Source organism: Sebastes umbrosus, chromosome 1 (genome assembly GCF_015220745.1).
Source record: "Sebastes umbrosus isolate fSebUmb1 chromosome 1, fSebUmb1.pri, whole genome shotgun sequence".
NCBI classification, from domain to species: Eukaryota; Metazoa; Chordata; class Actinopteri; order Perciformes; family Sebastidae; genus Sebastes; species Sebastes umbrosus.
In genome coordinates, this window is record NC_051269.1 from 8,001,807 (window position 1) to 8,029,674 (window position 27,868).

Here is a 27,868-nt window from a genome sequence, read left to right on the forward strand (position 1 = left end):
AACAGCCTAGTCAATTAGGGGCAGGTTATGTTAGAGCCATTTGTTCAGTAGAAATATCTGTGGTTAATTTACATTTTGTTTTATTTGCTTGAGATAAATAACTCTGTAGTTTCACTGCATTGTGCTCAATAAGGACCAATTGTGACTGCAGCCAGTCCTGTATTCTGATTGGGCGAAAGCTAAATTGTGCTGCATGTGCTCTTTAAACGATTCAGTTGAAGCCATGGAGCCTGGAGAGCACACTAGTCTTTGACCGTGCTTAATATACCGTGCTTAATATTACTGTTCTTACCTTTTTACTGCTTATGTTTTTGATATTTTGTTACCATTTTTGTATTTGAAGACTAAAGAAAGATTTTCAGTAAACGGTTGAAATGAAGAACATGGACTACGGAGTTTTATTGAAACACGCATCAACTACATGCTTGGACTCTATAGCTTAAGTGGGCATCTTTAAGTAATAGACGGAGCCACACTTACAACGTGGCTGATTTGCAGTCTAATAATACCAACTAGAAAATGCATTTCCTGCTGAAAATGCGTGGGAATGCTGACAGCTGAAAGGACCTGCAGGATCTCTGTTCTAGTCAGCTGCTCGATAGCGGTGTTTTAGTTTTAGTCTTTTCAAGTTATATTGAGTGTAGGGAGCCTTCCTTTAGGCCTGTTTTCATTTGGTGTTCCCCTTCTCCCTTTGAATCGCTTGCGATTTTTGTGGTTATCCTTCAGGAGTAACTTTTAGATTCCCCTGGGGCCTCATGTATAAACGGTGCGCACGTACTAAAATGTTGCGTACGCTGTGTTTCACGCTCACGCCGGGATGTATAAAAGTCAACGTGACGTTAGAATGTGCCGACCGTGCCGTAAACTCTAGACCAGTCGTGAAAATGTGCGGGCCGTCCTCCAAACTCTGTCATCTGGCAGTGTCAAACTACAAAGTACTGAAACTCGCTAAATGCGTAAAAATATTTTTTCCACTCAACTTACTGAGCTTTATTTATGATGTGGGATCCAAAAAAACCCCACATATTTCTTTACTAGTTTGCGCATAATGTTTAACATCAGAGAGGCACAACAAAAACACATTTAAACCTATGTCCCAGAGATGACATGCCTTAACCCCGTGCCAAAACCAAAATCGCGTGCTGCACAATGTGGCAGACCAACATGCTGTGTCTGTGCTCCAGAGGAGCTACAGATGGATGAACCGGACCCTGGCACACCTAACAATGAGCCAAAAGCAGCAGCTATACGGCGCCGTTTAGATGCAACACACAGAATGTAAAGCAACGAGGTGAGTCGAGACAAACATTTATTTTTCAACAAGGTCTTTTAATATATAACTTATCCCACCAAGAACCTCATTCATTCTTTTTAATTTGTTGCATATATATTCTTCATTGTATTGACAATCTCTCTCTGTGACTCACAGCACAGCGTTAGTGAGGACACGGCCAGACCGCCGCCCCTCAGCAGTCGAGGCTCGGGCGTAGCTGACCGTTCTTCTTTTTGTTCCTTTTCCAGCGTGATTTGCCGTCGTTATTTGGACAATAGGTGACAGCATGGAGCGTGTTTATAGTCATTTGCATAGTTATTAATGGGAGGAGACAAGGCGAACCAAGTGGCACGTGCAGCTGCGCTCAATTTCACGTTCATTGAGATTTATAAAGTAAACGTACGCAGGAACAGGCGTACGCACAGTTTTATACATGTGGAAATTTCTGTGCTTACGTACTTTTCCAATTTTGTTAGTATGCCATCTTCCAGTGTGAAAGCTGCGCAGTCTTTTATACATGAGGCCCCCCTGGTCCGCAATTGCGTCCCTCCCCCTGTTCCCCTGATGGTTAACTTAACGGAAAATGTCCTGGGGCCTCATGTATAAACGGTGCGTACGTACTAAAATGTTGCGTACACTGTGTTTCACGCTCACGCCGGGATGTATAAAAATCAACGTGACGTGAGAATGTGCGGACCGTGCCGCAAACTCTAAACCAGTCGTGAGAATGTGCGGGCCGTCTTCCAAACTCTGTCATCTGGCAGTGTCAAACTACAAAGTCCTGAAACTCGCTAAATGTGTAAAAATATTTTTTCCACTCAACTTACTGAGCTTTATTTATGATGTGGGATCAAAAAAAACAACCCACATATTTCTTAACTAGTTTGCGCATAAAGTTTAACATCAGAGAGGCACAACAAAAACACATTTAAACTAATTTCCCAGAGATGACATGCCTTAACCACCGTGCCAAAAACAAAATCGCGTGCTGCACAATGTGGCAAACCACCGTGGTGAGCCTGTGTCCCCTGGAGCTCCAGATGGATGAACCGGACCCTGGCACACCTAACAATGAGCCAAATGCAGCAGTTATACGGCGCTGTTTGGATGAGATACACAGAATGTAAAGCAACGAGGTGAGTTGAGACAAACATTTTTTTTTAACAAGGTCTTTTAATATATGACTTATCCCACCATCATTCATTCTTTTTAATTCGTTGCATATATATATATTATCCTTCATTGTATTGACAATCTCTCTCTGTGACTCCAGCACAGCGTATAGTATATTTGAGGACGCGGCCAGACCGGCGCCTCTCAGCAGTCGAGGCACGGGGCGCAGCTGATCGTGCGCCTTCGGAAGTCTTCGGGAACCTTCGGGAGCGCACGGTCAGCTGCTGTGGAGACGTTGCGTTTGTTACTGATTCCTGATGAAAGACCATCAAATAAAATATGTTTTCTAGCTTCCACCTCAGTAACAAACACTTCAATTTCACACTCTGTGAAATTCTTCTTTTTTGTTCCTTTTCCAGCGTGATTTGCCGTTGTTATTTGGACAATAAGTGACAGCATGGAGCGTGTTTATAGTCATTTGCATAGTTATTAATGGGAGGAGACAAGGCGGACCAAGTGGCACGTGCAGCTGCGCTCAATTTCACGTCAAGTGGGATGTATAAAGGAAAGGTACGCAGGAACAGGCGTACGCACGGTTTTATACATGTGAAAATTTCTGTGCGTAGGTACTTTTCCAATTTTGTGAGTACGCCATCTTCCAGTGTGAAAGCTGCGCAGTCTTTTATACATGAGGCCCCTGGGGTCTCATTTATAACCGTTGCGTACGCACAAAACGGGGCCTGAAATGTGCGTACGCCACTTCCCACGCAACAGTTGTGATCTATAAAAACAAACTTGACGGGAGAATGTGCGCACCGGTACGGAAACTTTGACCCGTGCGTACGCACATTATCGAGGCACCGAGGCAGGGGAAACTGGAGACGCAGATGAATTGAAGCCAAACTGTAGACATTAAATGTCATTATACGTATAATGATACCTCTCACACATTTAACTTCACTTCATACTTATATCCACTTTATCATAAACATTTAAAACAGCAGTGTTCTTTGTGCTCGTGAGCCATAACTATTACATAAGCACCTTACAAATGTAAAAGATCAACTCAAATCTCAAAGCAAATTCCGCTCAATATCTCATCAGCGCTGTCTCACCATCATGTCCCCCCCTCCACCACCGGAGCTCAGAGGAGATCTGAGAGGAGAGGACCGGACTTCCGAGAGTCGCAGTCAGCTGTGGAGCAGCTGATGAAATCATCATCATCGGTTGTAGAAATCCAAGATTATATCAAATAGCATTAAAGAATGGCAGAACAGAGTGCCAATAGTTTTAATAATATCTACTAACAGTGTGCAGATATCACCAAGTACCATATTAGTTTTCATAAAGTTGTTGTGTAAAATCGCTGCAGTAAACATGATGTAACCCTCTGGGAAAACCAGTTGTTTCTAAAACATTTAGAGATATTTCCCTCACTGAAAATTCCTTTTATTTAATAAATAACCACATTCTATATTTTATTCTGAAATTAATTTATCATTGTTTATTTTATTTCCGTTTTTGCTCAGAGTTTTAACTTTAACAAACTTTAACAAATAAGCTCATTGGTTCAAAGTGAAATAACTGTTGCTATTGGTGTCAAACATTCCAAGTGGGAGTGCAATCAGCCCGGTGTTGTTTAACATAATGATAAATGATATATTTGAAAATTTAGATGGATGCATCAAATCAGCGATATATGCAGATGATGGGGCAATATGGATGAGGGGACGAAATGTGCCATATGTGATGGAAAATATAAGGAAAGCAATAGGGAAAGTGGAGAAATGGTCATATGAGTGGGGATTCAAAATGTCAACAAATAAAACATGTTATATGATATTTACAAAAAAGAGAAACATTAATACTGAGAATTTAACATTATATGGTCAGTTGATGGAGAGGGTGAATGAATACAAATATCTGGGTCTATGGCTAGACAGTAAATATACATGGCATGTTCATATAAAACATCTGGAAACAAAATGCAAAAAAGTAATAACTTTACTACGAGCTGTGGCTGGATGTAACTGGGGGGCAGATAAACAGTCATTGATTGACATATATAGGGCGATCATGAGATCAACAATAGATTATGGTTGTATAGTTTATGAAGCAGCAACAAAGACATTACAAAAAGTGGATAGAGTACAGTGTAGAGCATTACGGTTATGTATCGGAGCTATCAAGTCAACACCCATTAATGCAGTATTAATTGAAGCAGGAGAGACTACACTGGAATTAAGAAGAGAGAAATTAGCTCTAGCATACTGGGTCAGGTTAAAAGGAAGTGGAGAAGAAAATCCTACAAAGGTAACATTACAAAACTGTTGGGAATACTCTAAGTTTCAAGGATATGGATTTGGATGGACAATGGAAGAAAAAGTGCGGACATATGGATTAGAGGCCTTAGAGTTCACCAGGTCGACACCAGTAAGCAGCGTACCCCCCTGGCTGCTCCCAGAAGTTAAAATAGACATGAGTATCATTGAAAAGAAAAGGGAATGGCAAGTAAATGAAGTGGGAGTTAAAACAAGTGTGTACCTAAGGAACAGCTATAATAATTATCTCAAAATATATACAGATGGATCCAAAAATAAACAGGAGTGTGTGGGAGTTGGTATATATATTCCAGAATTTAAAATATCTATTTCCAAAAGACTTTCAGACCAGGTATCAGTGTACACAGCAGAAATAGTGGCAATCATCTTTGCAATGCAGTGGGTGGAGGAGGTCAGACCTGACAGAGTGGTGATATGCACGGATTCAAAAGCTGTTTTGGAAAGTATACATTCAACAAAAGCTGTAAGGCAAGATCTAATCATTGAACTGTACTATAGCTTGCTAAGACTACACAGAGGGGGTATAGATGTATTATTCTGTTGGGTTCCAGCACACGAGGGGGTGAAAGGAAATGAGTTTGCAGATAAACTAGCAAAAAGTTCACTGCAAAAAGACATTACAGAACCAGTTTTACTTGGGAAAGGAGAAGGAAAAGCTGTGATTAAAAGGAAAGGAGTGGAGATATGGCAGAAAAGATGGGAGGAGGACCAGAAAGGAAGGAGATATTTCAAAATACAAAAGTCAGTCATAACAAAGACGTATAAAGAAAGGAACAGAAGGGAAGAAATCATCATAACAAGACTCAGACTGGATCACACTGGTCTTAATGGCACGTTGGCTTTAATGGGGAAAAGGAACAGTGACAAGTGTGGGGGTTGTGGTGATAAAGAAAATGTGGAGCAGCATATCCTAATTCAATGTAAAAAGTATGAGGCTGAAAGAAAAAGACTACAGGACCAAGTCAGAGAGGAGGGACGGGACTGGGATCTGATGGGGATACTGGGAACAGAGGGTGAGGGGGCTGAAGGCACCAGGAAGGCATTATTAATGTTCTTAAGAGACACAGGATTGGTGGATAGAAGTTAAGAGTAGGAGTAAAGAGCAAATGACATGATGTTACACACTCTTGTACAGTAGGTGGCGGTATGCACCTTAAAGTTGGTTGCGATCCGCCAGAAACCGAGAGAAGAAGAAGAAGAAGAAACATCCCAAGTCCCGCCTCCTCACTCAGGTGAGAGACGCAGTGGAGTGTGGGAAACACGGAGATTGATGAGAGAGCAGCGGAGAAGCTGGATTTACAGAGTGATATTATTACTACTTATACTTGATATACTACTGAACAGAGAGAAGTAAAACTATATCTGAGCCAGTAAGAGCTCCGTCACCTATTGAAGCGACCTGAGAACATCTGAGAGCATCGTTTTATTCTTTTCTTCTCTCGGTGCGTTCCAAACATTAAAGCAGCCGCCGCACATGGCATCACGAGTCAAATGCTCTGAGCTGGCATAGTGAAATGTTTTGCCACTGAGCTGTATTCTAAAATGATATTTTGTATTTCTTTGGTGATAGAGGCAGAAAGAGATATGTGTGTGTAATATGTGTGTGTTATTTACATTGTGTGGACAGAGAGGGATTATGTAGCTGAAGTTCATGGGTTATGAGATTAGCTTGATTCTGTTCATCCCTGTGCTGCTTGTGTGCATCAACGCAAGGTGTCAGTGTTGTGACAGGGAAAGTATTCACATTGCCTTACTCACAATATTCACATATAGTGAGTATTTAATGTTTAAACTGTAGGTTGTTTGCATAATAATCTACAACTCAAATGGGTTCACATATTAAATAGTCATTTAATAGTGTTGTTTACACTTTACTATTGAGTGGTTTATAATAATAGTGAGGTTGACATATTTCATATGTTAATATTACGATGCAAGTTAATATTGTGATGCAACAGTTATCCTACATTCATGGGTTAAGCATTGAAAAGTTGTATTATATGTTGATATTGATCAAATTAAACTGTACAGTTAAGAGCTTGGATAGATTTGCATATATTGCTATATAAGCCGTGTTATTTTACACAGGCTAGGTTTTCTGGATACCCTTGAACTCCGGATTTGGATTGGAATCTCTCCCTGACGATGGGGATGGCGAGCTACCCGTGCTGAGCACCTGGATTGAGGAGCGCTTTCAACTTTCATCTGCCTTGCTGTCAGTGTGGTAGGACTGTGGGGAAGGACCTCAAAAGACAATTGGATCTGAACATTTTATTTTGGGGATTACTTTTATTTTTTAGGGTGCACCCAGTTCAATAGACATTTCAAACTGAACAAAACTGAATGTCGGCAGTAATTGTGAATTTATTCTGTGTCAATACAATAATTTTCCCTTAAACTTAATTCTGTGTTCTGCTTACTCATTGTGGTGTCCGATTCCTGTTCATTATTCCTCTCTACGAATCTAGGTTATACTAGTCCAGTGTATACTTATTCATCAGGTGGGTTACAATGACATGACTTATTAATTTATTTATGGTTTATTAGATAGGGACAGATACAGTATACATATAGACAAAATGAAAATGGCTATCCGATGCAACTATCAGACTGTCTCCAGTGCGCCACCGCGCTGCGCCACTCTGCCTCCTCCAGTCATCTCCAAACAGCACATCTTCACCAGTATGGATTGTGTAAATTAACAAAGTGTGTAAATGAAGCCAGTGACAGCTCTCACACAATCGTTACACTCCATATCGGCATTATCATTATCAGTCCTAATCATAATGCAGGACAAGTTCACTATAAAAACTTAAATAATAAATAAATAAATATAAATAGTGTACACCTGTCAAACTTCCTTTTTTCTAATGATATCCAGGTGGGGGATATTACTGATTGTCTCGATCATTTTAAGTGAATGGATCAGTCTGATTGCTGTAAAGATATAAACACAGCGGTGAGACTCGGAACATGCTGCATGGTGCTGGTGGATATACCGTCACTGGGAGGACTATGTGACGTGAATGAGAGAATCAGGAGGGAACGAGTGTTCAGAGACCTCCTCACCTACAAACACCTCCATCTCTGTGTCAGAAAAACTCCTTTTCTCTGTCTTCCTCTCGGGAGTCGCCGTGATTCACCATAAAGATCCACTGATCAACAGGCTCATTCACATGCAGAAACATTCATGAGGTGCTTTGCATCGACCATTTATGGTTGAAAGTGGGCGTGTAGTGGGCGGAATATGAGGCGGATCCACGTGCGCACATTTCCAGGTGGACTGTGATTTATAAAGGGAACATTGCGTGCAGGTGTGCGTACTGTTGGAAATATCTCAGGATGTATTTTAAGATATGTCTCTGCGTAAGTAGAAAATCTAGTGTTACGTATGAAGTAACTGGGTCTAATCTCACTAGCAGACTGGTAGACGCCTAGCTATCAGAAAACCGGTTGAAATTGGATAATGACTTGCAAGGAATGTATGTATTTATGAAACAAAGATAGTCTATCTTTGTTTTTGTCTGAGTCTATACACCAATACAATCAAGTAGAAGTAGAGGTAAATAACATAAGGGTGTAAGAACATAGAATTATAATTGATCATACTAATAAAGGGATAATGTATGTAGAACATCTGTGTTATATGTAATAGTAATTCAATTGTAGGACTGGGTAATAGCATGTATGGTATGTGTGTACAAGTGTCATCTTTATATCTTATCGAGCCTGGGACAGAGGGAGGAAGGGGGTAGGGAACAGGGTGTTCTTGCAGAATGGATAACGTAGAATGGAGTCAGAAGTAGCAGAAGTGAGAGGTCATCTAGGTCACAAGAAAAGTAACATAACAAAGCTATGGAAAAGTACTGGGTCTTGCCCATTAAGAACGCCCTGTCCCTCCTTCAGACCCTAAAGGTGCATAAATATCAAGTGTAAAGAACGACTATTCATTCATTCTCTGCGAACTGACCTCCGTGCTGCGTGACGTCAGAGACACATTGATGAATCCAGATCTGTTGTAATAACTCTGTGCAACTATTGATGAGTATATCTTCGGAATAAATTGTTTGACTTTAACTAACATAATATCTTGTGTATGATTTATCTTTGAGCTTGTAGCTGCTTAGAAGACAAACCAACACGCAGAAGGTGAGACATCCCTGAGGGGATTTCCCTTCAATTGGTGACCCCGACGTGATCTTCCAAAAAGAGTGAAGCAAGCGACCAGAGACTGGACGACTCGGTGAGAGAGAAAAACAGGCCTGACAACATCAAAAGGTAAGCAGAACCTGTTAAATCAAATCTGCTAATTGGCATATTACTAAATTTAATCTCTCTTGCTGAGGAGTACTCCTCTCTGTTTTATTAGTTACATCATAGTCGCACAGTAAGAGGATTTGGGATCCTGGGGCTGGGAGCCCACAAAAGGTTAAAGTCCTTATGAATTAGGATTTGGTATCCTGGGGCTGGGAGCCCACAAAAGGTTAAAGTCCTTATGAATTCACAGTAAGAGGATTTGGGATCCTGGGGCTGGGAGCCCACAAAAGGTTAAAGTCCTTATGAATTAATGTTCTGAATTGTACTAACTGATATACTGAACTTGTATTAATAGTGTCATCAGAGGAAATTTAAAACTGCCTCAGATACCGTGCCTACACCGCTGACGAGAAATCGTTAGTAGAAGCTTGTGAAGGTGGGATCTGTTGTGGGGGCATGACGACCCAATTACTCTGATATCACTACTGTTTGAAAACTAAAAGGAGGAAAGTTGCCCTTTTAGTAACGTCTGGGACGTTAGAAAAGCGTTTGGAACGCTGCGCTTGGAGCGCTAGAGTAAGTGCGCTTGGAGCGCTAGTTTAGTAACGTCTGGGACGTTAGAGTTTAGTAAAAATAGCGCTTGGAGCGCCTGTATGAGTGTACATTAATAACTAGTATTCAGAGGAAAATTAAAACTGCCTCAGATACCGGGCCAGCACCGCTGACGGGAGACCGTTAGTAGAAGCTTGTGTTGGTGGGATCTGTGGTGGGGGCATAACGACCCATTTACTCTGAATCTAGTTACTGTCATAAACTGAATAAACCTGTGTGAAATAGTACTGGATAAAATGGATGGGGAATTTGATAGAGAATGTGAGGAACTCGGTGGTTGTAATAAAACAGGTCTGACCTTTGGCCAACAGTGGGCCAAGGTGCGGACAAATGTCATCTGTACCTTCAGTCCGAGGAAGGTAGATGAGAAGGCCAAGGATTTAGATGACTGGTATAATGAAATGGTTAAAACTAAAGAGTTTCCATCCGAGGATTCCACCGCAGCTGTTACCCCGGCAATAAAGAAGTGCGTATTAAAACAGCAGACTCAGTTGGCTGATGGACTAAAGAGAGTCCAAAATAGTAACATATTTACACGAGCAAAAGCAAAAAAACATGTTGAACAGCAGGCCAGTTTACTGGCTCAGGCCAATTGCGTTTACCTCGCCGCAGTAGCTGAATTGGGACAACAGACTAAAAAAAAGGAGAAGAGCGAGGCCCCGCTCTACCCTTCCTTAGGTGGTTATCCCGGACCGTTTCCCGATCCTCCCCCCACTTCTCAACACCAGATGGTGGTAAGAGAAAAACCTACAGCCCCTCCTTCATATGAGGAACCCACACGAACGCCGAATGAACCCGACCCTCCACAACCTATCCCGATACAAATGCCTGTAGTAACGCTAATGGGGGGGAAAGTGTTTTATGAAGAATCTCCAGCAGATAAAAGAAACAGGGAGACCAATGATCAACGCCTCCAGGCATTAGAGCAGCAACTAGGAAAGCTAATGACTGGTAATACTAGGGCACCTAACGACAGGGAAAAAATGGAACAGGAGAGAAGGGAAGCACAGGCATTGGAGGAAGAGGGGGAGAAACAAAAAAAGGCAGCTGTTGCACAATGGGCTGGGGGGGTTAGCAGTAAAGCGACCTCCACAGGGGGGCTACGTCTTGGCCCTATGGGTAGACCAGTATCGAAAGAATTACTAGATGAACTAGACAGACGAACAGAGTGGGAACACCAAATACAGAGGGTAGAGGCAGAGTTGGCAGCAACCCAAGGGGAGTTCGATAGAACTTTAACTTCCTTCCGGCAAGGTAACCGTTCGACTGGGTCTACCAGTACCGAGGGGGGGTCACAATATCTGTTTCGCCCAAACAAAGGAAGCACACGTAAATTGGGGGGAGAAAAGACAAAAACAAAGACAACACCTAAAAGGGTTGGAACTCCCGGAAGGATGTTTTATTGTACAGTATGTTGACGACTTGTTGGTGGCAGCACCCTCGGCCGAGGTATGTCTGTCCTTGACGCATGCGTTATTGTTAAGACTACATAGTTGTGGCTATAAGGTCTCTAAAGAAAAACTCCAGTGTTGCAGAGCGCAGGTATCATTCCTGGGAAGAGTGATTACAGCCAAAGGCACTGCTATGTCACCTGCACACAGAGAGTCGATTTTGCATCACCCGAAACCACAAACAGTGAAGGAAATGTTGTCATTTTTAGGACTAACTGGCTATTCCAGACAATATATTCCTAATTACGCGGGGGGACACACAGTTGTTGCGACAAATGGTCACTATGGCGGGAATGAGAAACCTTACTGCTGAGTTAGAATGGTCACAAAAAGGGGAGGAGGGGTTCATACGGCTTAAACAGGAAATGGCGGCGGCAGCAGCTTTGGCTCTTCCGGATTATACGCAGCCTTTCCATTTAGATGTATCCGAGCAACTGTCAACTGCTCACGGTGTACTATATCAGAAACAAAGAGGAGAAAGAAAGGTGCTATACTATTGTAGTATCCTTTTGGATACTCCAGAACAAAGAGCAAGTCCCTGTGTCAGATATGCAGCAGCCCTAGCTAAAATAGTAGAGAAAGTCGGACACATTGTCATGCATCATCCATTGCACATTCTCACGTCACATAGTACTGTGGCTTACGTCACCTCTTCGTGTTTTACTCTCACACCACTAAGACAGACCAAGATCTTACAGATCCTTTCCAAACCAAATGTGTCATTCGTTCATGAAGGTTGCAACATGGCAGATGGTATGGGAGAAGGAATAGCGGAGAAGCATTCCTGTATGGAGAAATCAGAACCATTTGTAAAACTAAGACCAGGGCTGGAAGCCCTCCCACTGCCAGAACCACAGCTCAATCTTTACACAGACGGTTGTTGCTTTAGGCATCCTACTGAGGGACTAAAAGCAGGATATGCTGTCATCTCACTTGTCAATCCCGGTAATCAACCAGTTACTCTATGTGCGTCCCCATTGGAGGGTAAACAATCTGCACAGGCGGCTGAGCTAACTGCTGTGGTGTGTGCGCTTCGTATTGCCGAGGGTAAAACTGTGAAAATTTTTACTGATTCTGCTTATGTTTGTAATGCTATACACAGGGACATGTCTGGCTGGGTTCAGGCAGGGTTCAAAACGAGTGGGAATAAATCCATGGCTCATGAAGGCCTCATGAGGGATTTACTGGCTGCCGTCCACCTTCCGGAGAAGGTGGCTGTGATTAAGGTTAAAGGGCACTCAGAAGGGAGTGACCCGGAAAGCATTGGGAATAATGCCGCCGATGAAGCAGCTAAGGGAGCTGCAGGCTATGTTGTTAATAGTATGATGATGTTACAGTTTAAATTCGTTTGATGAACTGGGTACCTTTTTAGATGATGTGAAAAAGGCTCAGGAGGACACTCCTGGGCATGAAAGAAAAGCCTGGGAAGATGCAGGTGCCACTAACTGTGTGTCAGAACTTTGGACAAAGGATGGTAAAACAGTTATGCCAAATAGTTGGATTCCAACCATGTTGAAACAGACCCATGGGCTATGCCATGCTGGTGTGGCCATTATGATGTTTGCCCTTGATGCGTGGTGGTTCCCGCAGAAAAGGAAGACTGTTGTGGACTATGTCCAAAGGTGTGAAATATGTCAAGCGTGTAACATCAGACCTACAGACAAACCACCGGTGGGCAAATACCCTAAACCCCAGGGACCTGGGGAACAGGTGGTCATGGATTTCACGGATATGGGTGTCCGGGTGGGAGGGAAACGATTTTTGTTAGTCATAGTGGATGCCTTCTCCAGGTGGATAGAGGCCTATCCGACTGGAAAAGAGGATGCAAAAGCGGTCATAAAATGTCTGGTGAATGACTACATTCCTAAACACGGTTTCCCAAAACTCATTCGGACTGATAATGGCTCTCATTTTAAAAACAAACATTTGAGAGAAGTAGAGACTGTTTTGGGTCTGGAACACAAATATGGCTCGGTGTACCACCCGGAATCGCAGGGAAAGGTCGAGAGGGCTAATAGAACCATTAAAGGGAAGTTGTTAAAAGTCTGTAAGACCACAGGAATGTCCTGGCCTGATGCACTCCCTGTTGTTCTATTATCAATTCGCTCTTCCGTTAACTCGTCAACAGGGCTGACTCCGTTTGAGCTTACCTGTGGCAGACCCTTTCCCGGTCCTTTGCATCCTTTCTGTGTGCTTCCCGCTGTTGGGTACCGCCCCTATTATCAGTCGGTTAATGCTATTGTTTCAGCTTTTTCCTGTCCAGGTGCTCCTTATCCTGCTCCACCTCAGAGGTCAGAACTCAAGGCGGGTCCCCCTGAACACCTCTGGTTGAAGGTGTTAAAGAGGAAGTGGTCGGAACCACGTTGGACGGGACCACATCAGGTGACAGCAAGGACCTCCACAGCGGTTCAACTGAAAGGGAAAGGCTGCGTCTGGTGGCACTTGACACAGTGCTGTTCCACCAATGGTCCACCACCAGGAGGCGATCTCATCTCCGGCGGCATCGATACAGGGGAGCCAACACCGCCGGAAATCGCTCTGCAGGGACACCAGTCATCGGAACAGCACCTGGGGTAGATGCAAGCTTCACTGCAGGGACACCAGTCATCGGAACAGCACCTGGGGTAGATGCAAGCTTCTCTGCAGGGACACCAGAGAAGACCAACTGACAGACACGTGAGATAACAACATCACGGTCAAAAACATTGAGTAACTGGTTGACTTTTTGCATTTCCAGTAAAATAAAATTGCATGTAAATGAGTTGAAAGAGATACAACAGGGTAAGAAGGTTTCAAGGTCTTGCTGATTTTACAGTTAAAATACGGCTTACAAGAATGAATAGGTAACTCTTCAGGTGGACATATATTCCATTATTTTTTATTTTTTACTGCTTTACAATATAAAGGTTGTAGTACTTTTCGTGCTCCTTGTTCTCCGTCATATAACAACTATAGTTTAGGGAACGTGGGGAGGGCCAGGGTTCCTCAACATGGAGTTTCTGTATCAAGAAACCGAGGGTTCCGCAGAAGGGATGGTGTGATTTCATTTTAATTATGTTACAGGAACAGATAATACAAGGATTGTACCGTTCTTTGATATTTCAGTGTGCCAAGGGTGAACTTTAATAAGTTCAAAAGAGGAAATGTTGGAAATATCTCAGGATGTATTTTAAGATATGTCTCTGCGTAAGTAGAAAATCTAGTGTTACGTATGAAGTAACTGGGTCTAATCTCACTAGCAGACTGGTAGACGCCTAGCTATCAGAAAACCGGTTGAAATTGGATAATGACTTGCAAGGAATGTATGTATTTATGAAACAAAGATAGTCTATCTTTGTTTTTGTCTGAGTCTATACACCAATACAATCAAGTAGAAGTAGAGGTAAATAACATAAGGGTGTAAGAACATAGAATTATAATTGATCATACTAATAAAGGGATAATGTATGTAGAACATCTGTGTTATATGTAATAGTAATTCAATTGTAGGACTGGGTAATAGCATGTATGGTATGTGTGTACAAGTGTCATCTTTATATCTTATCGAGCCTGGGACAGAGGGAGGAAGGGGGTAGGGAACAGGGTGTTCTTGCAGAATGGATAACGTAGAATGGAGTCAGAAGTAGCAGAAGTGAGAGGTCATCTAGGTCACAAGAAAAGTAACATAACAAAGCTATGGAAAAGTACTGGGTCTTGCCCATTAAGAACGCCCTGTCCCTCCTTCAGACCCTAAAGGTGCATAAATATCAAGTGTAAAGAACGACTATTCATTCATTCTCTGCGAACTGACCTCCGTGCTGCGTGACGTCAGAGACACATTGATGAATCCAGATCTGTTGTAATAACTCTGTGCAACTATTGATGAGTATATCTTCGGAATAAATTGTTTGACTTTAACTAACATAATATCTTGTGTATGATTTATCTTTGAGCTTGTAGCTGCTTAGAAGACAAACCAACACGCAGAAGGTGAGACATCCCTGAGGGGATTTCCCTTCAGTACGCACAGTTTTATAAGTCTGATTTTTTTTTGGCGCACGCCATTTTTAGACTTTTGTGCACACGTACATTTTTAGTATGGATCCTACGCACTGTTTTATAAAAGAGACCCCTGGAAATTTTCTTCCAGGACATTTTCTGTTTTTCTTCTGACTTTTTTTCTTAGAGTGTGGTGGCTGATCAGCGCAAGACCTACGAAAAATATGAAAATGTTCTAAAAATGTCCCGTGGTACCAGTCCATCTATCCCCTCATTCACAAACGTTCAGGGGAACCACCCTATGTGTTCCCTGACAATGCGACATTATTTTTCATACTGCCTGCCTGAATATACCTGTATTCTCCCTCCGTCTGAAACGCTCCGCAAAACCAAGCAAACCTTCAACGTGCGCACTTTAATCACGTCCAAAACATTCAAATTTGTGGATCCCAAAGTGTAAACAATGTGCTGGAGTATGGCAATGGAATATTTAATTGGATTTCTTTTGGTCAAACTTTGCCTCCAGCAACCCGCTTCCTCAGTTCTTGTATCATGCCGTAACCCGGCCAGCGTTTGCTGTTATACAATAGTATATACATGTTTTTAAAGTGCTATTGCATATCAACAAAATAAAACAAAATAATGAATCCTACTGGAGTTGGCACCTTGCCGTGGTGGAGAAGCTTGTGTGTCTCTTTAACCCTGTATTTCAACAGGAGACTGATCTAAGTTTCCTTATAAGTTCAACCAAGTCAGCTTGGTCACAGGTTAGAGACCGGACAAATATCAGCTCCTTTGCTCAGATTTGAAGGCCATTGCAAAATAAAACATTGTCATATGAACCTGAAGTGCTTACTCCAACTAAAAAGTTCTCATGTCATCTGTGACTAGAAGATACCGGCAATCTCTGAACTTCACCCAGCGTTATCTCTGTCAGTTTTACTGCTAGCAATACAACCCAAAGTTCAGCATCACTTTAACTGTGATTAGAGGTTACTGGCGACCAATAAATGTATCCAGCGTTATCTCTGTCAGTTTTACTGCTTTACTGGTTGTCATTCTACCATGAAGGCATGGGGGTGAAGTTTGACCCTGAAGTGACCATGCTCCTTTTATTTGGTTTTCATGTTTTTCTCAGGTTAAAAGCTTTTAAAAAGTACCCTTAAAAAATGAGGAGGTGAAAAAACAATTTCTGTGATCTTCTGACATCTGATCTCTTCAGCTTGAACGCACCTTGGAAATCATCAAGAGTCGTAAAATCAGTTTTCTGCAACGTTTTGGAAAACCTATTTTGTGGCCATTTTGGAAAATGGCTGCCGCGTCCGTCAGGGGCCCGAATTGGCAGCGCCCCGATATCTATATCTTTTCGTGACATATAACCCTACATCTGTGCCTAATTTGTTGCTTTAATCGCAAAATGCACAATTGATATGAATATTTCAGCTTAGCTGCCCCGCTGTTACATGAGATTTAGATTTATTTTTTCATTTCTTTTCTGTAAATCTTTTAATCTGGAAAGAACTTTGTACTTAAGTTTGACAAGTGTTATATAAATTATTATTATTATTATTACTACACTAGTTGCTTAGGTTACTTATCTCTACTTTCTTATGTAAAATGAAAAATTAAGCAGTAAAACAATGGCTTATGAGATTTCTTAAAAACAATCTCTGCAGCCTCAGGAGTGTGTGTAATGTGTCACTAGCCTGTCTGTAAACGGCTGCCCGTACAGCGGTCCGTTGCCCAAACCGGGTTCCTGTCCCGGGTGAGGAAGACTTTATGAGAAATATGGAGCCATCACCAAAGCCTGAGGAGCCAAGAAATATTTTACAGCTGAAAACTGAAATGTTTTCAAATGTGGAGCAGGTTTGAACCGAGGCTCCGTTTGTAAATGACGAAACATACTGTGCGTTCCAAAACCCATACTACCATACTACTTAGTATGACAGAAAAAAAGATTTCTTATGTCCCAATACATAGTATGTCAAATGCAGTGTGCCAAAAATACCAGGATGTCCTACTACATCTGGTCACATTTTACAGTATGAAAGCCAGCATGCTTTTCTGGCTATTCTGACCCACAATCCTCTGCACAGCAGATTTATTGTATTCATACTGCATGCAACAGTACGTACTTTGTAAGGGCAGCTGCAGTGTACTAGAAGTAAAAAGGAAAAGTATGTGATTTGGGACGTAGTCAGTCGTGCTGCTCCTCGTCCTGGAATGATTCATAGCTTGATAACCCGGTCCTCTTATTTCCTTGTTCCCTCCCCTTCAGATCTACAGTTTGAAGGTGGGTGTAACCAACATAACACATGATGATTACATCAGAGCTCAAACTAGTGTCGGTTCTCAGGAAGTGAAACTCAGACAGTCGTTGCTACTGAGAGGTGAAATGGCGCAGAAAGGATTTCGTCTGGACCAGGAAGCAATCTCTTGTTCGATCTGTCTGGATCTACTGAAGGATCCGGTGACTACTTCCTGTGGACACAGCTACTGCATGAACTGTATTAAAAGCTTCTGGGATGGAGAGGATGAGAAGAAGATCTACAGCTGCCCTCAGTGTAGGCAGACCTTCACACCGAGGCCTGTCCTGCTGAAAAACACCATGTTAGCAGATTTAGTGGAGGAACTGAAGAAGACTGGACTCCAAGCTGCTCCTGCTGATCACTGCTATGCTGGACCTGAAGATGTGGCCTGTGATGTCTGCACTGGGAGGAAACTGAAAGCCTTCAAGTCCTGTCTGGTGTGTCTAGCCTCTTACTGTGAGAAACACCTCCAGCCTCATTATGACTCAGCTCCGTTCAAGAAACACAAGCTGGTGGAGCCCTCCAAGAAGCTCCAGGAGAACATCTGCTCTCGTCACGACGAGGTGATGAAGATGTTCTGTCGTACTGATCAGCAGTGTATCTGTTATCTCTGCTCTGTGGATGAACATAAAGGCCACGACACCGTCTCAGCTGCAGCAGAAAGGACCGAGAGGCAGAGAGAGCTGGAGGTGAGTCGACTCAACATCCAGCAGAGGATCCAGGACAGAGAGAAAGATGTGAAGCTGCTCCAACAGGAGGTGGAGGCCGTCAATCGCTCTGCTGATAAAGCAGTGGAGGACAGTGAGAAGATCTTCACCGAGCTGATCCGTCTCATGGAGAAAAGAAGCTGTGATGTGAAGCAGCAGGTCAGATCCCAGCAGAAAACCCAAGTGAGTCGAGTCAAAGAGCTTCAGGAGAAGCTGGAGCAGGAGATCACTGAGCTGAAGAGGAGAGACGCTGAGATGAAGCTGCTGTCACACACAGAGGATCACAACCAGTTTCTTCTTAACTACCCCTCACTGTCACCACTCACTGAATCTACATCCAGCATCAATATCCGTCCTCTGAGCTACTTTGAGGACGTGACGGCGGCTGTGTCAGAAGTCAGAGATAAACTACAGGACGTTCTGAGAGAGAAATGGACAAACGTCTCACAGACAGTGACTGAAGTGGATGTTTTACTGTCACAACCAGAGCCCAAGACCAGAGCTGGATTCTTACAATATTCACGAGAAATCACACTGGATCCAAACACAGCACACACACATCTGTTATTATCTGAGGGGAACAGAAAAGCAACAGTAATGAGTCAAAAACAGTCTTATTCTAGTCACCCAGACAGATTCACTGACTATTGTCGTCAGGTCCTGAGTAGAGAGAGTCTGACTGGACGTTGTTACTGGGAGGTGGAGAGGAGAGGGAGAGGAGTTGATGTAGCAGTCGCATACAAGAGTATCAGGAGAGCAGGGGGGTCGAATGAACATTACTTTAGGGGGGGTGAATGTTTGTTTGGAGACAATGATAAATCTTGGGCGTTAGTTTGTAACCAAAACAGTTATATATTTTGGTACAACAATATCCAAACCCCCGTCTCAGGTCCTCAGTCCTCCAGAGTAGGAGTGTACCTGGATCACAGTGCAGGTATTCTGTCCTTCTACAGCGTCTCTGAAACCATGACTCTCCTCCACAGAGTCCAGACCACATTCACTGAGCCTCTCTATGCTGGACTTAGGCTTTATTACAGTTATGATGACACTGCTGAGTTGTGTAAACTGAAATAGACAGAAGTCATTTAAGGGTTAAATTCAGTGTTTTAACTCTTAAACTTCTCTGGTGTCCATCATTGTTGCTGCAGAGCTGATTTGTGTCTGGACCGCAGAGGACCAGCCCTACAAACACTAAAGTGTGTCACTGCCTGACTGACTGAGTGATGAAGTTACAGGATTCATCAGCGACTGTTGCAGGTTCCTCATTGGTTGTTGCTCTTTCTAAATGAAAAGCTGGAGAACAGTTCAGTGTTTATGTTTTCTGGGGATTGTGTCAGCGGTTCATTGAATCATTACATCGTGCTGTTGTTGTGCATGTGCTATTGTTTATAGTAGTTTAAGTTACGTTACGTTGTGCTTCGTATTGTGTTACCACCGTGCATTCACACCAAGCAGGAAGCACATTAGCAAGCCACACGTCGCTACTGCGGTATGAACCCAAAATAAACACACTGTGCTGTGATTTAATATCAATAAACGGATCAAAATGATGCCGAAATAACGACATTATGATGTTGATTTGTAAAAAGACCGAATTCATGCTTTGTCGGGTCTGTCTGCAACACAGCAAGCAAACAACTTTTAAAATGCTTGTTTTCTGAACGGAGTCCGGATCGATCAGTGCCAGGCTATGCTAACATTGTAGCTGCTCCATCAACACTCCATCTAGGAATAAACACGCAGCAACAACATCAGTGATGACATCAACTTTGTAAGTATGTATATATTGTTACACACCACTTATATGATGAATGCTTTTGATACACATGCTTTAATAAAAAGCTGAAATACTTTTAACCTGCAGACTGTATGTCATGATGATACATTTACACCTTGTATAAAATGTATAATATACTGACTAGTACATGTCACCATTTACTATTACTGAATGCAATTTGCTTCATTATAAGTTGTCTTTCAATCAAACATTAAGATACAAGTGGAAAAAACTGTTCACAAAACATGATAGACATGACCACTGATTATTTGTGTAACAATTTAGCCACAAATTCACATCCTGACCAGATACGGTCCAGACAGATACTCGCTTTAGACTGAGTCTTGTTCTTTTCATGTCTTCACTGCACAGAGATCAGCTGTCAATCAAACATTATGGGCTCTACTTTGTAAACTTCTCTCTGCTCTAAATGTCTGATGAATATATGTGTGTGTGTGTGTGTGTGTGTTATTGTTTCTCTTCCACTGCACGGGTCTTAAAGGAAGGTCTAGTGATTTATTTCTTATCATAGATATTCTGTTCTCACCACTTTTTGTAAAGATATCTAGAATCACATTTATTTGTTGGGCAGACTAAATGTTGTCGTCCAGATCGACGTACAAACGAGATCCTAAGATGTTTAATGAAACTGTAATTATCATGATCATAATCAATAAGGAAATCATTATTCTCTGTTACATCGCTGAGATTCTGCTCAAACAAACTGATGGTGTGGATGAAAATGAATCTGTACGTGAAATCATTGAACAAGAGTCATTTAGCAGACTTTACTGATGGGATGTGTGAACAAACTGAAGGTTTCTATAATCAATAAACAAGAATGAACTAAGTCTTTTCTTGTCTTTTTTCCAGGGTATCATACAAAGCTGATGGAGTAAATGTGACTAGGAGAGAATAACTGAGGCAGTTTTCCTCCTGAAACACCACAAAGTCCAGTGTTCATGTTTAGAGTCAGTCAGTCTCTGTTAAAAAACAATCTAAAAAAAAATTAAAACTAAAAGGTAACATCACTTATTAGTTGTGACATGAGGATTTTGTTATCATAGTTATTGAACACAATCACAAGTTCATATATTGAATACAAATTCCAACTTCTTTCCCCACATACTGATAGAAGAACGCTCTTTTTCTCCACTTCAGCTCGTATTATTCCTCTGACGATACGCTCAACACTTGTTTCTAGACCGTGTTCAGAACGTTTTATTTTCACTGGGCTTGTTGTCTCCTCTGTATAACCACAGCTGTGGTGCTTTGGTGATTCTCTGAGCAACCTGGAGAGCACACAAACGGGACTATTGTTTGTTCTTTATTCAAACCGTATCATGCAGCTTTAAACACAACAACTGTTGTGGATTTATGGCTTTTTAAACTGTTTTGGATACATGAACGAAACCGTCTTGCCACATGGACTCTACATCTCTTTCTTTAGATATTTACATCTCTTTCTTTATGTGCATTTATTTTGTTCGTTGCAATACATGAGATTGATTTAAAGTGTGTATTGATCAAATCTCTTGGATTTTTGTGTAAGATGCATTACAAGAGCCACAATGAGGTGGATCACCAGACGACACTGATTACTTCCAGAGTGAAGACAGGTGGAGCTACAGCTGACACAGATGACGGCCTGATTACTGAAGGATGCAATCGTCCAATAGGATGCTTCGTGTGTGTGTGTGTGTGTGTGTGTGTGTGTGTGTGCGTGCGTGTGCGTGTGCGTGTGTTTGTGTGTGTGTGTGTGTGTGTGTGTGTGTGTGTGTGTGTGTGCGCGTGTGTGTGTGTGTCTGGCAAAGCAGTATATAAAGTTGTTTCTGACACTCGCATCTGTTTGTCGTTGGTGTCGGCAGAGATGTTGGTTTTTGATTCAGTTTAACGCTCTTTGACTAAAGACAACAATATAGAAAGAGTCAAGTCTATGTAGTGTTCTCCTTTTCCAGTTTGTTCAAAGCCTCAAACACATATCTGTTGGGGTGAAAGAGCTTCTTTGTTTCATTATCTGAGCAAAGAAAAAAGCCCATGTTTAAAATGCTGTTAGATAACTGGAAGTTTGGGGAATTTCTTCCTACTACTTTTCCTTTTTAACAAATCTACAATAATAGAGAGAATCCTGTAGTTCAGGCTTTTTTCCTCCATAAAACACCAGACTTTGAGAAAACTTAATAACACTTTTATACCATGATGACTACTGTGGGTTGTCAGGCTGATGACGACTTAACATGGTGGACACATTTGAGCTTCAGATGTCCTACAGAGCCTCTGTCTTTCCTTGAATCTAAACTTGTTAATACAATATATTGTATTACCCCAAGTGATGCTGTACAGGTCTTGACCAGGGAGGTTTTATAGAGGAAACTTGATATTGAAAAAAAGAACTCACATCTGTGTCTTTTAATTATTAGGGTGTCTTGGTAGTGTGTAGGTCTTGGTAGTGTGTAGGTCTTGGTTGACCCTCACCTTTTAATATCTTAGGTTTATGGCATTTCACATTCTTCCTGTTTTTGATCGTGGAATGAATGAAAGGTCACTATCCATCCTCTCTCTCTCTCTCTCTCAGCACATTTTAAAAACAACCGCAGTGTAGAAAATGTACATGATGACAATGAATACAAAGCAAGCAACAATAAGAACAGAGTAAAATCAATAAACACTAGAATGGCCCTTGGAGAGCGCAGACCTCCGCCAAGGTGTCTGACTTTAAAAACAGATCACAGCTCACAGCTGGCGGTACTGTGAGGTGGTAAGCTTGTTATTAACACGGTGTGTTTCCGTGTAACGTATCGGCGGATGCCTCTCTCATTCAGCAGCCTTGTTATGTCTGTATAACGTTACACTACGTCGTCTCTCATCCCGTCATCTACCGCTTTTTTTTTCTCTTTCTCACCGCGGACGGACAGCAGCTCCCGTCGCACCTCGATGTCTCGCCACACATCCACACACGTATCTCTCTGCTCTCAGAAGGAAGAAGGCGGGGTCATGCGTCATCAACGTGTCATCAGCTACACTGCGCATGTGTTGTACCCTGTGGTCTTAATGCTCAGGCTGATTGGAATTCTTATAAGAAAATCCTGAATCTGGATGATGATCCGGATCGCCACCAAAATCTAATGGATTGTTCATTGTGCTACACTCCACCCCTCCAAAACAATTCATTCAAATCCATCACAAACTTTTTGGATTAATCATGATAACAGACAAACCAACGCTAATGAAAACATAACCTCGGGCCTTAAAGGAGGTAATAATGTGCACATAATAGCGGTAAAGGAGTTGCAGCACAACAGAAAATTAACTTAATGAAACGTCAGCAAAAAGAGGTTCAGCAGCGACTTCAACTATTCTGTTTGTCTGAGCTGTTGATATGAAAAGGTAAGCTGTTCCAGAGGTTAGCAGCGAGGACTAAATTTAGATATGATTTTACTTGCATCTTGCACATGAGAATCTGATTCTAGTTAGCTCTAATGTGCTAAAATGCTAACTCATATCCGGGCTTTAGGACTCATTCCTGTAGCACTCTATAGCTAGTGAGCTAGGCGACATGCATTCCCAAGACCCCCAACAGATCACGTCAAAGTTGCAACTAATTGTAATGGGTGATCTTTCCCCCGTCGCCACACCCCTTAATCACTGAGATTGAGAACGGTTGACACCTTGATCACTCCCCTAGTCTAGCAGCCCCTTAAAGGGAGCAGCTGGTGGCCAAGCGGAGGCTCAGCTCACTCTGTTCTGCCCTGTTACTGCTGTTGAGGGAGATGAACATCAGACTAAGGTGCCGTTTGCAGTCTTAGCTCCCCCCCGCGACGCTCGTGCAGCTTTATATGAAGAGCGTAGGATACGGTGTGTGTGCGTTGGCGTGCTGGAGGATCACACGTGGGCCAATTGTTTGGTCACCGTAACTTGCGGCTCGAGGAACGAGGAAACTGGTGCTTCCTGTGTGACGTGGTTGGCTGTACGTGGCGGAGGAGGAGCTCTGTTGCCACTGCTGTTTTTGTCCCTTAGATAGTTATTTTATTTTTCCTATTTCTGGTTATTAAGTTATTTTTGGTTGTATTGGGCTTTTGAATGTTGATTTATTTTTAATAATCTGTTTACCCGTTTACCTCTAACTTCTGCATTTGTGTTTAGTGTGTTTTGCTTTTGTTAATTTGATTCTTTCTTTTTGTTTAAAGTGGTGGCCCAACACCAACATAGGTTTCTTGCTGTAATAGGGGAGGGGCATTTATCTAGTTTATCTGTAAACCAGCTGTTGTGGAGGTAATCAGGAAGTGAACATTCCTAGCTCTCTGCCAGTTAACAGGACGGTTGGGTTGCTATATCCTTGCAGGTGGTTGGTCAGTGGGTGGAGGGATTCTTCTTGTGTTGGGGTTCTTATTGCATGTGGCTTGCTGTGTCCTCCTAACCCCTGTGTGCTCTTTACCTTGCAGTGTGAGTGGAAGTAACTGTGTGTTTTTCCAACTACTGGTGGTGGTGAACTGTTCTGCATTTCCTCTCCCCTCACTCCATTCCTCCTGTGGGTTTCCCTGGCACCCTTCCTCCTGTACTGGTAAGGTTAGTGGTGTAGTGACATTTTTAAAAACATTTGAACTCTATTTTTGTAATAAAGGACATTATTTTTCTAGCCTGGCCTCTCTTGCAGCTTTTATCATTGCAGCAACTAATCACCATTTTTGAATTTAAATAAAAGTTATTTGATTTTGAAACTTGAAACTCACGTCTCTGCCCCGTCTCTTTATCAAGGAACTTGTGTAATTTGGTTGGGTTATGCTCTGGGTGAAATTCCCAGAGTGGCGTTGTCGGGTTGTAATAGCCTGGGTTTCTGCTAAGTGCCCGGGTTACATAATAATTATGCATTTTGTAATGGAGTTATTAAAACAGATTGCTCCGTCCTGGCCGAACAGTCACCGTCGGTGCAGAGAAGGCGTCATGGTCTCAGTGGTCACGCTGTCCAGCAGCTGAGTAGAGCCTCACTTCTGGATATTTTGCGCATGCTTACTTTGAGGAATTGATGTAAGCACAAATTCTCAATTCATATTTGAGTTGTGACATACATCTTTCAAAATGATTTCCTTAAATTTGAATAACATAGTTTAAGATAAAATGTGCATGTTAGAGCCATTTGTTCAGTAGAAATATCTGTGGTTAATTTACATTTTGTTTTATTTGCTTGAGATAAATAACTCTGTAGTTTCACTGCAGTGTGCTCAATAAGGACCAAGTGTGACTGCAGCCAGTCCTGTATTCTGATTGGGCGAAAGCTAAATTGTGCTGCATGTGCTCTTTAAGCGATTCAGTTGAAGCCATGGAGCCTGGAGAGCACACTAGTCTTTGACCGTGCTTAATATACCGTGCTTAATATTACTGTTCTTGCTTTTTTACTGCTTATGTTTTTGATATTTTGTTACCATTTTTGTATTTGAAGACTAAAGAAAGATTTTCAGTAAACGGTTGAAATGAAGAACATGGACTACGGAGTTTTATTGAAACACGCGTCAACTACATGCTTGGACTCTATAGCTTAAGTGGGCATCTAAAAAAATAGACGGAGCCACACTTACATTAGTCAAAGACTATGCTCGTTAAGGAAACGAAGCATATGGATGGACCCCTTGTAAAGAGACGTGGATTATGGACATAATTCTTCACGTAACAAGGATATAAGAGCCACGTTGATTTTCATCGCTGTGCACTAAAGGAAAGTGAGTACATGAAGATCTCAGTCTACAATGTCCTTACATTCTGGAGCCATGTTCAATTAAGCCTCAAGTCGTTTTGCAACTAAGCTGCAGTGGTCATTCTTTGAAGTGCACATGTTAAAACTCTTGAAAACGTCTGTGGACATATTGTGGAAGAGTGAGAAGCTGTCGTTTTGAAGAACACAAGACAGTTTGTGTGCATTAAACCTTGGCAAGAGTGACGCCGTAGATAATGGAAGTTGCAGAAAACGGCCAGAAGAGGGAGTCAAAGCCCACGGCAAAGGCTGTGGAAGAAAAACTGAACAGGCTTAAGAATGAAAGAAAAGGCAAGCTGGCTCATCTCACTCGTAAAAGAAGGGAGATTGAAAATCTCAAGAAAGATAAAGTTAATAATGAAATAATTAAAAATGAATCATTATTTATCTTTTGGAAGTTCTTTAGAGAATTTAAAGAGCTTAATGCAGAAATATGAACTCTTCTAGAAGACGAAGATAAAGAAGAGGAGCAGTGTAACTGGTACATGCCCAAATGTGTGGACTTTGAGAACTTTGTTCAGGAAACAGAGGACTGGATTGAAAAGATTAAGAGACATCCTGAAGAAGAGAATGATGATGGCAATAAATATGAGGATGATGATGACATAAAGCCAAGTGATAGCATCTCAGAGGTCATCAGTCGCACATCCAAGAGAAGCTCCGTGCTTAGCCATGCATCACAAGCATCCAGTGCAAGTTCTGCTCGTTTGAAGCTGCAGGCAGAGCGGGAAGAGCTGTTAGCACGTGCTGCCTTTCTTAAGAAACGTCAAGACATTGAGATGGAAGAAACACGCTTAAAGGCGCGCAAAGAGCAAGTGGAGCTAGATGCCAAGATTGCTGCATCAGACGCCAAAATAAAGGTGTATGCAGATTATGAAGATGGTCAAGATGGCATGAATGAATATTACGAGTCAAAAAGCAAGTACAAAGTGGGTTTAAAGGACATGTATGTTAAAGATGAAGATGGTGAGACACAAGTGAGTTTCCCAGCACCTGTAGGCCCAAAGCACCCAGCTCAGACTGCTAATGATCATCACAGAGCTTCGCCTCTTAAAGCAGCCAGGTCAGCAGTACCTCCCCCTCAGAGAGCAGCTAGTTCAACAGTACCTCCAGACCCTTCACAGCAAGCAGGTTCCTCTGATGGCATCTCCAAAATAATGCAGCGCCAGAATGAGATAACAGAAATGCTAGTCAAGCAGCAAAACATGTCACAACTCCCACAGAGAGATGTTCCAACTTTCTCAGGAGATCCACTCAGCTACCGTTCGTTTATAAGGGCATTCGAACAGACTATTGAGAACAAGACTGCTAGTGCACAAGATAGGTTGTTCTACCTGCGGCAGTTCACAAGTGGAGAACCTCTTAACCTTGTTCGTGGTTGTGAACACATGCGGCCAGATGAAGGTTACAGAGAAGCTAGGAGGCTCCTTCAACAACAGCATGGAGATGAACTGCGAATTGCCACAGCCTTGATGAATAAAGCTCTTGAATGGCCTCAGATAAAATCAGAAGACAGGAAAGCATTAAATGCATATGCTTTGTTCCTGATAGGATGTCGAAACACTATGAGTGATGTGGATTACATGGATGAGATGGACAACCCTAGCAATATGAAGACTGTCATCTCAAAACTCCCCTTCAAACTAAAAGAACGGTGGAGAAATCGAGCATATGAAATCCAAACAAAAACAGGAAGAAGAGCCAGGTTTTCCGACCTGGTGGATTTCATCAACTGGCAAGCAAAGGTCAGCAACGACCCACTTTTTGGAGATATTTTGGATGTCAGCGTAGAAGGAAAGGGGAAGCCTAAGATAAACATTAAGACGAGTAACCCCAAGAGCATCAGTTTTGCTACAAGTGTCTCTCCGGCTGGAAGACACAGTGGTGCTCAACAACCACAAGAGAAGAAGTATGGTTCAGCCAAACTATCTGATGTTTTCCAAAAACCCTGCATGTACTGTCATAAAAGCCACACCTTGGAGTTTTGTGAGAAGATAAAAGAACAGACTCCCAAAGACAGAATCAAATTCTTAACATCACAAGGACTCTGTTTTGGATGCCTCACACCAGGTCACATGAGTAAATATTGTCGTAAGAGAATGCAATGCCAGGAGTGTTCAGGAAAACACCCAAGCATTTTGCATGTTGTGAAGGAATTCCCAGTTCTGTCCGAAAAGGATGAAAATAGGAATACAGAAACTACTAACGCGGTCACAAGCGCCTTCGTAGGAACAGAACATGAAAGCAGCAGAGACACTGGGGCAGGTAATGGAGAAAATATCCTTTCCATAGTACCAGTGAAA

General features: G+C 42.2%; 2 protein-coding genes and 2 long non-coding RNA genes across 5 annotated transcripts in view; 3 read left to right on the forward strand and 1 right to left on the reverse strand.

Moving 5' to 3' along the window:
• LOC119486943 (ral GTPase-activating protein subunit beta-like) overlaps positions 1–27,868 on the reverse strand; it is a 592,951-nt gene that overhangs the window by 160,145 nt on the left and 404,938 nt on the right. The gene's annotated exons all lie outside the window — the stretch shown is intronic.
• On the forward strand, positions 5,965–7,131 carry LOC119487229. The gene is made up of 2 exons (XR_005206666.1): positions 5,965–6,170; positions 6,817–7,131. It is a non-coding gene; the product is annotated as an uncharacterized LOC119487229 (long non-coding RNA).
• On the forward strand, positions 9,341–27,772 carry LOC119487204. The gene is made up of 3 exons (XR_005206658.1): positions 9,341–9,472; positions 17,320–17,325; positions 27,762–27,772. It is a non-coding gene; the product is annotated as an uncharacterized LOC119487204 (long non-coding RNA).
• On the forward strand, positions 17,407–19,116 carry LOC119487173 (E3 ubiquitin/ISG15 ligase TRIM25-like). Its single transcript, XM_037767856.1, has one exon. The coding sequence runs from the start codon at positions 17,422–17,424 to the stop codon at positions 19,114–19,116; it is 1,695 nt and encodes a 564-aa protein (XP_037623784.1). The 5' UTR covers positions 17,407–17,421.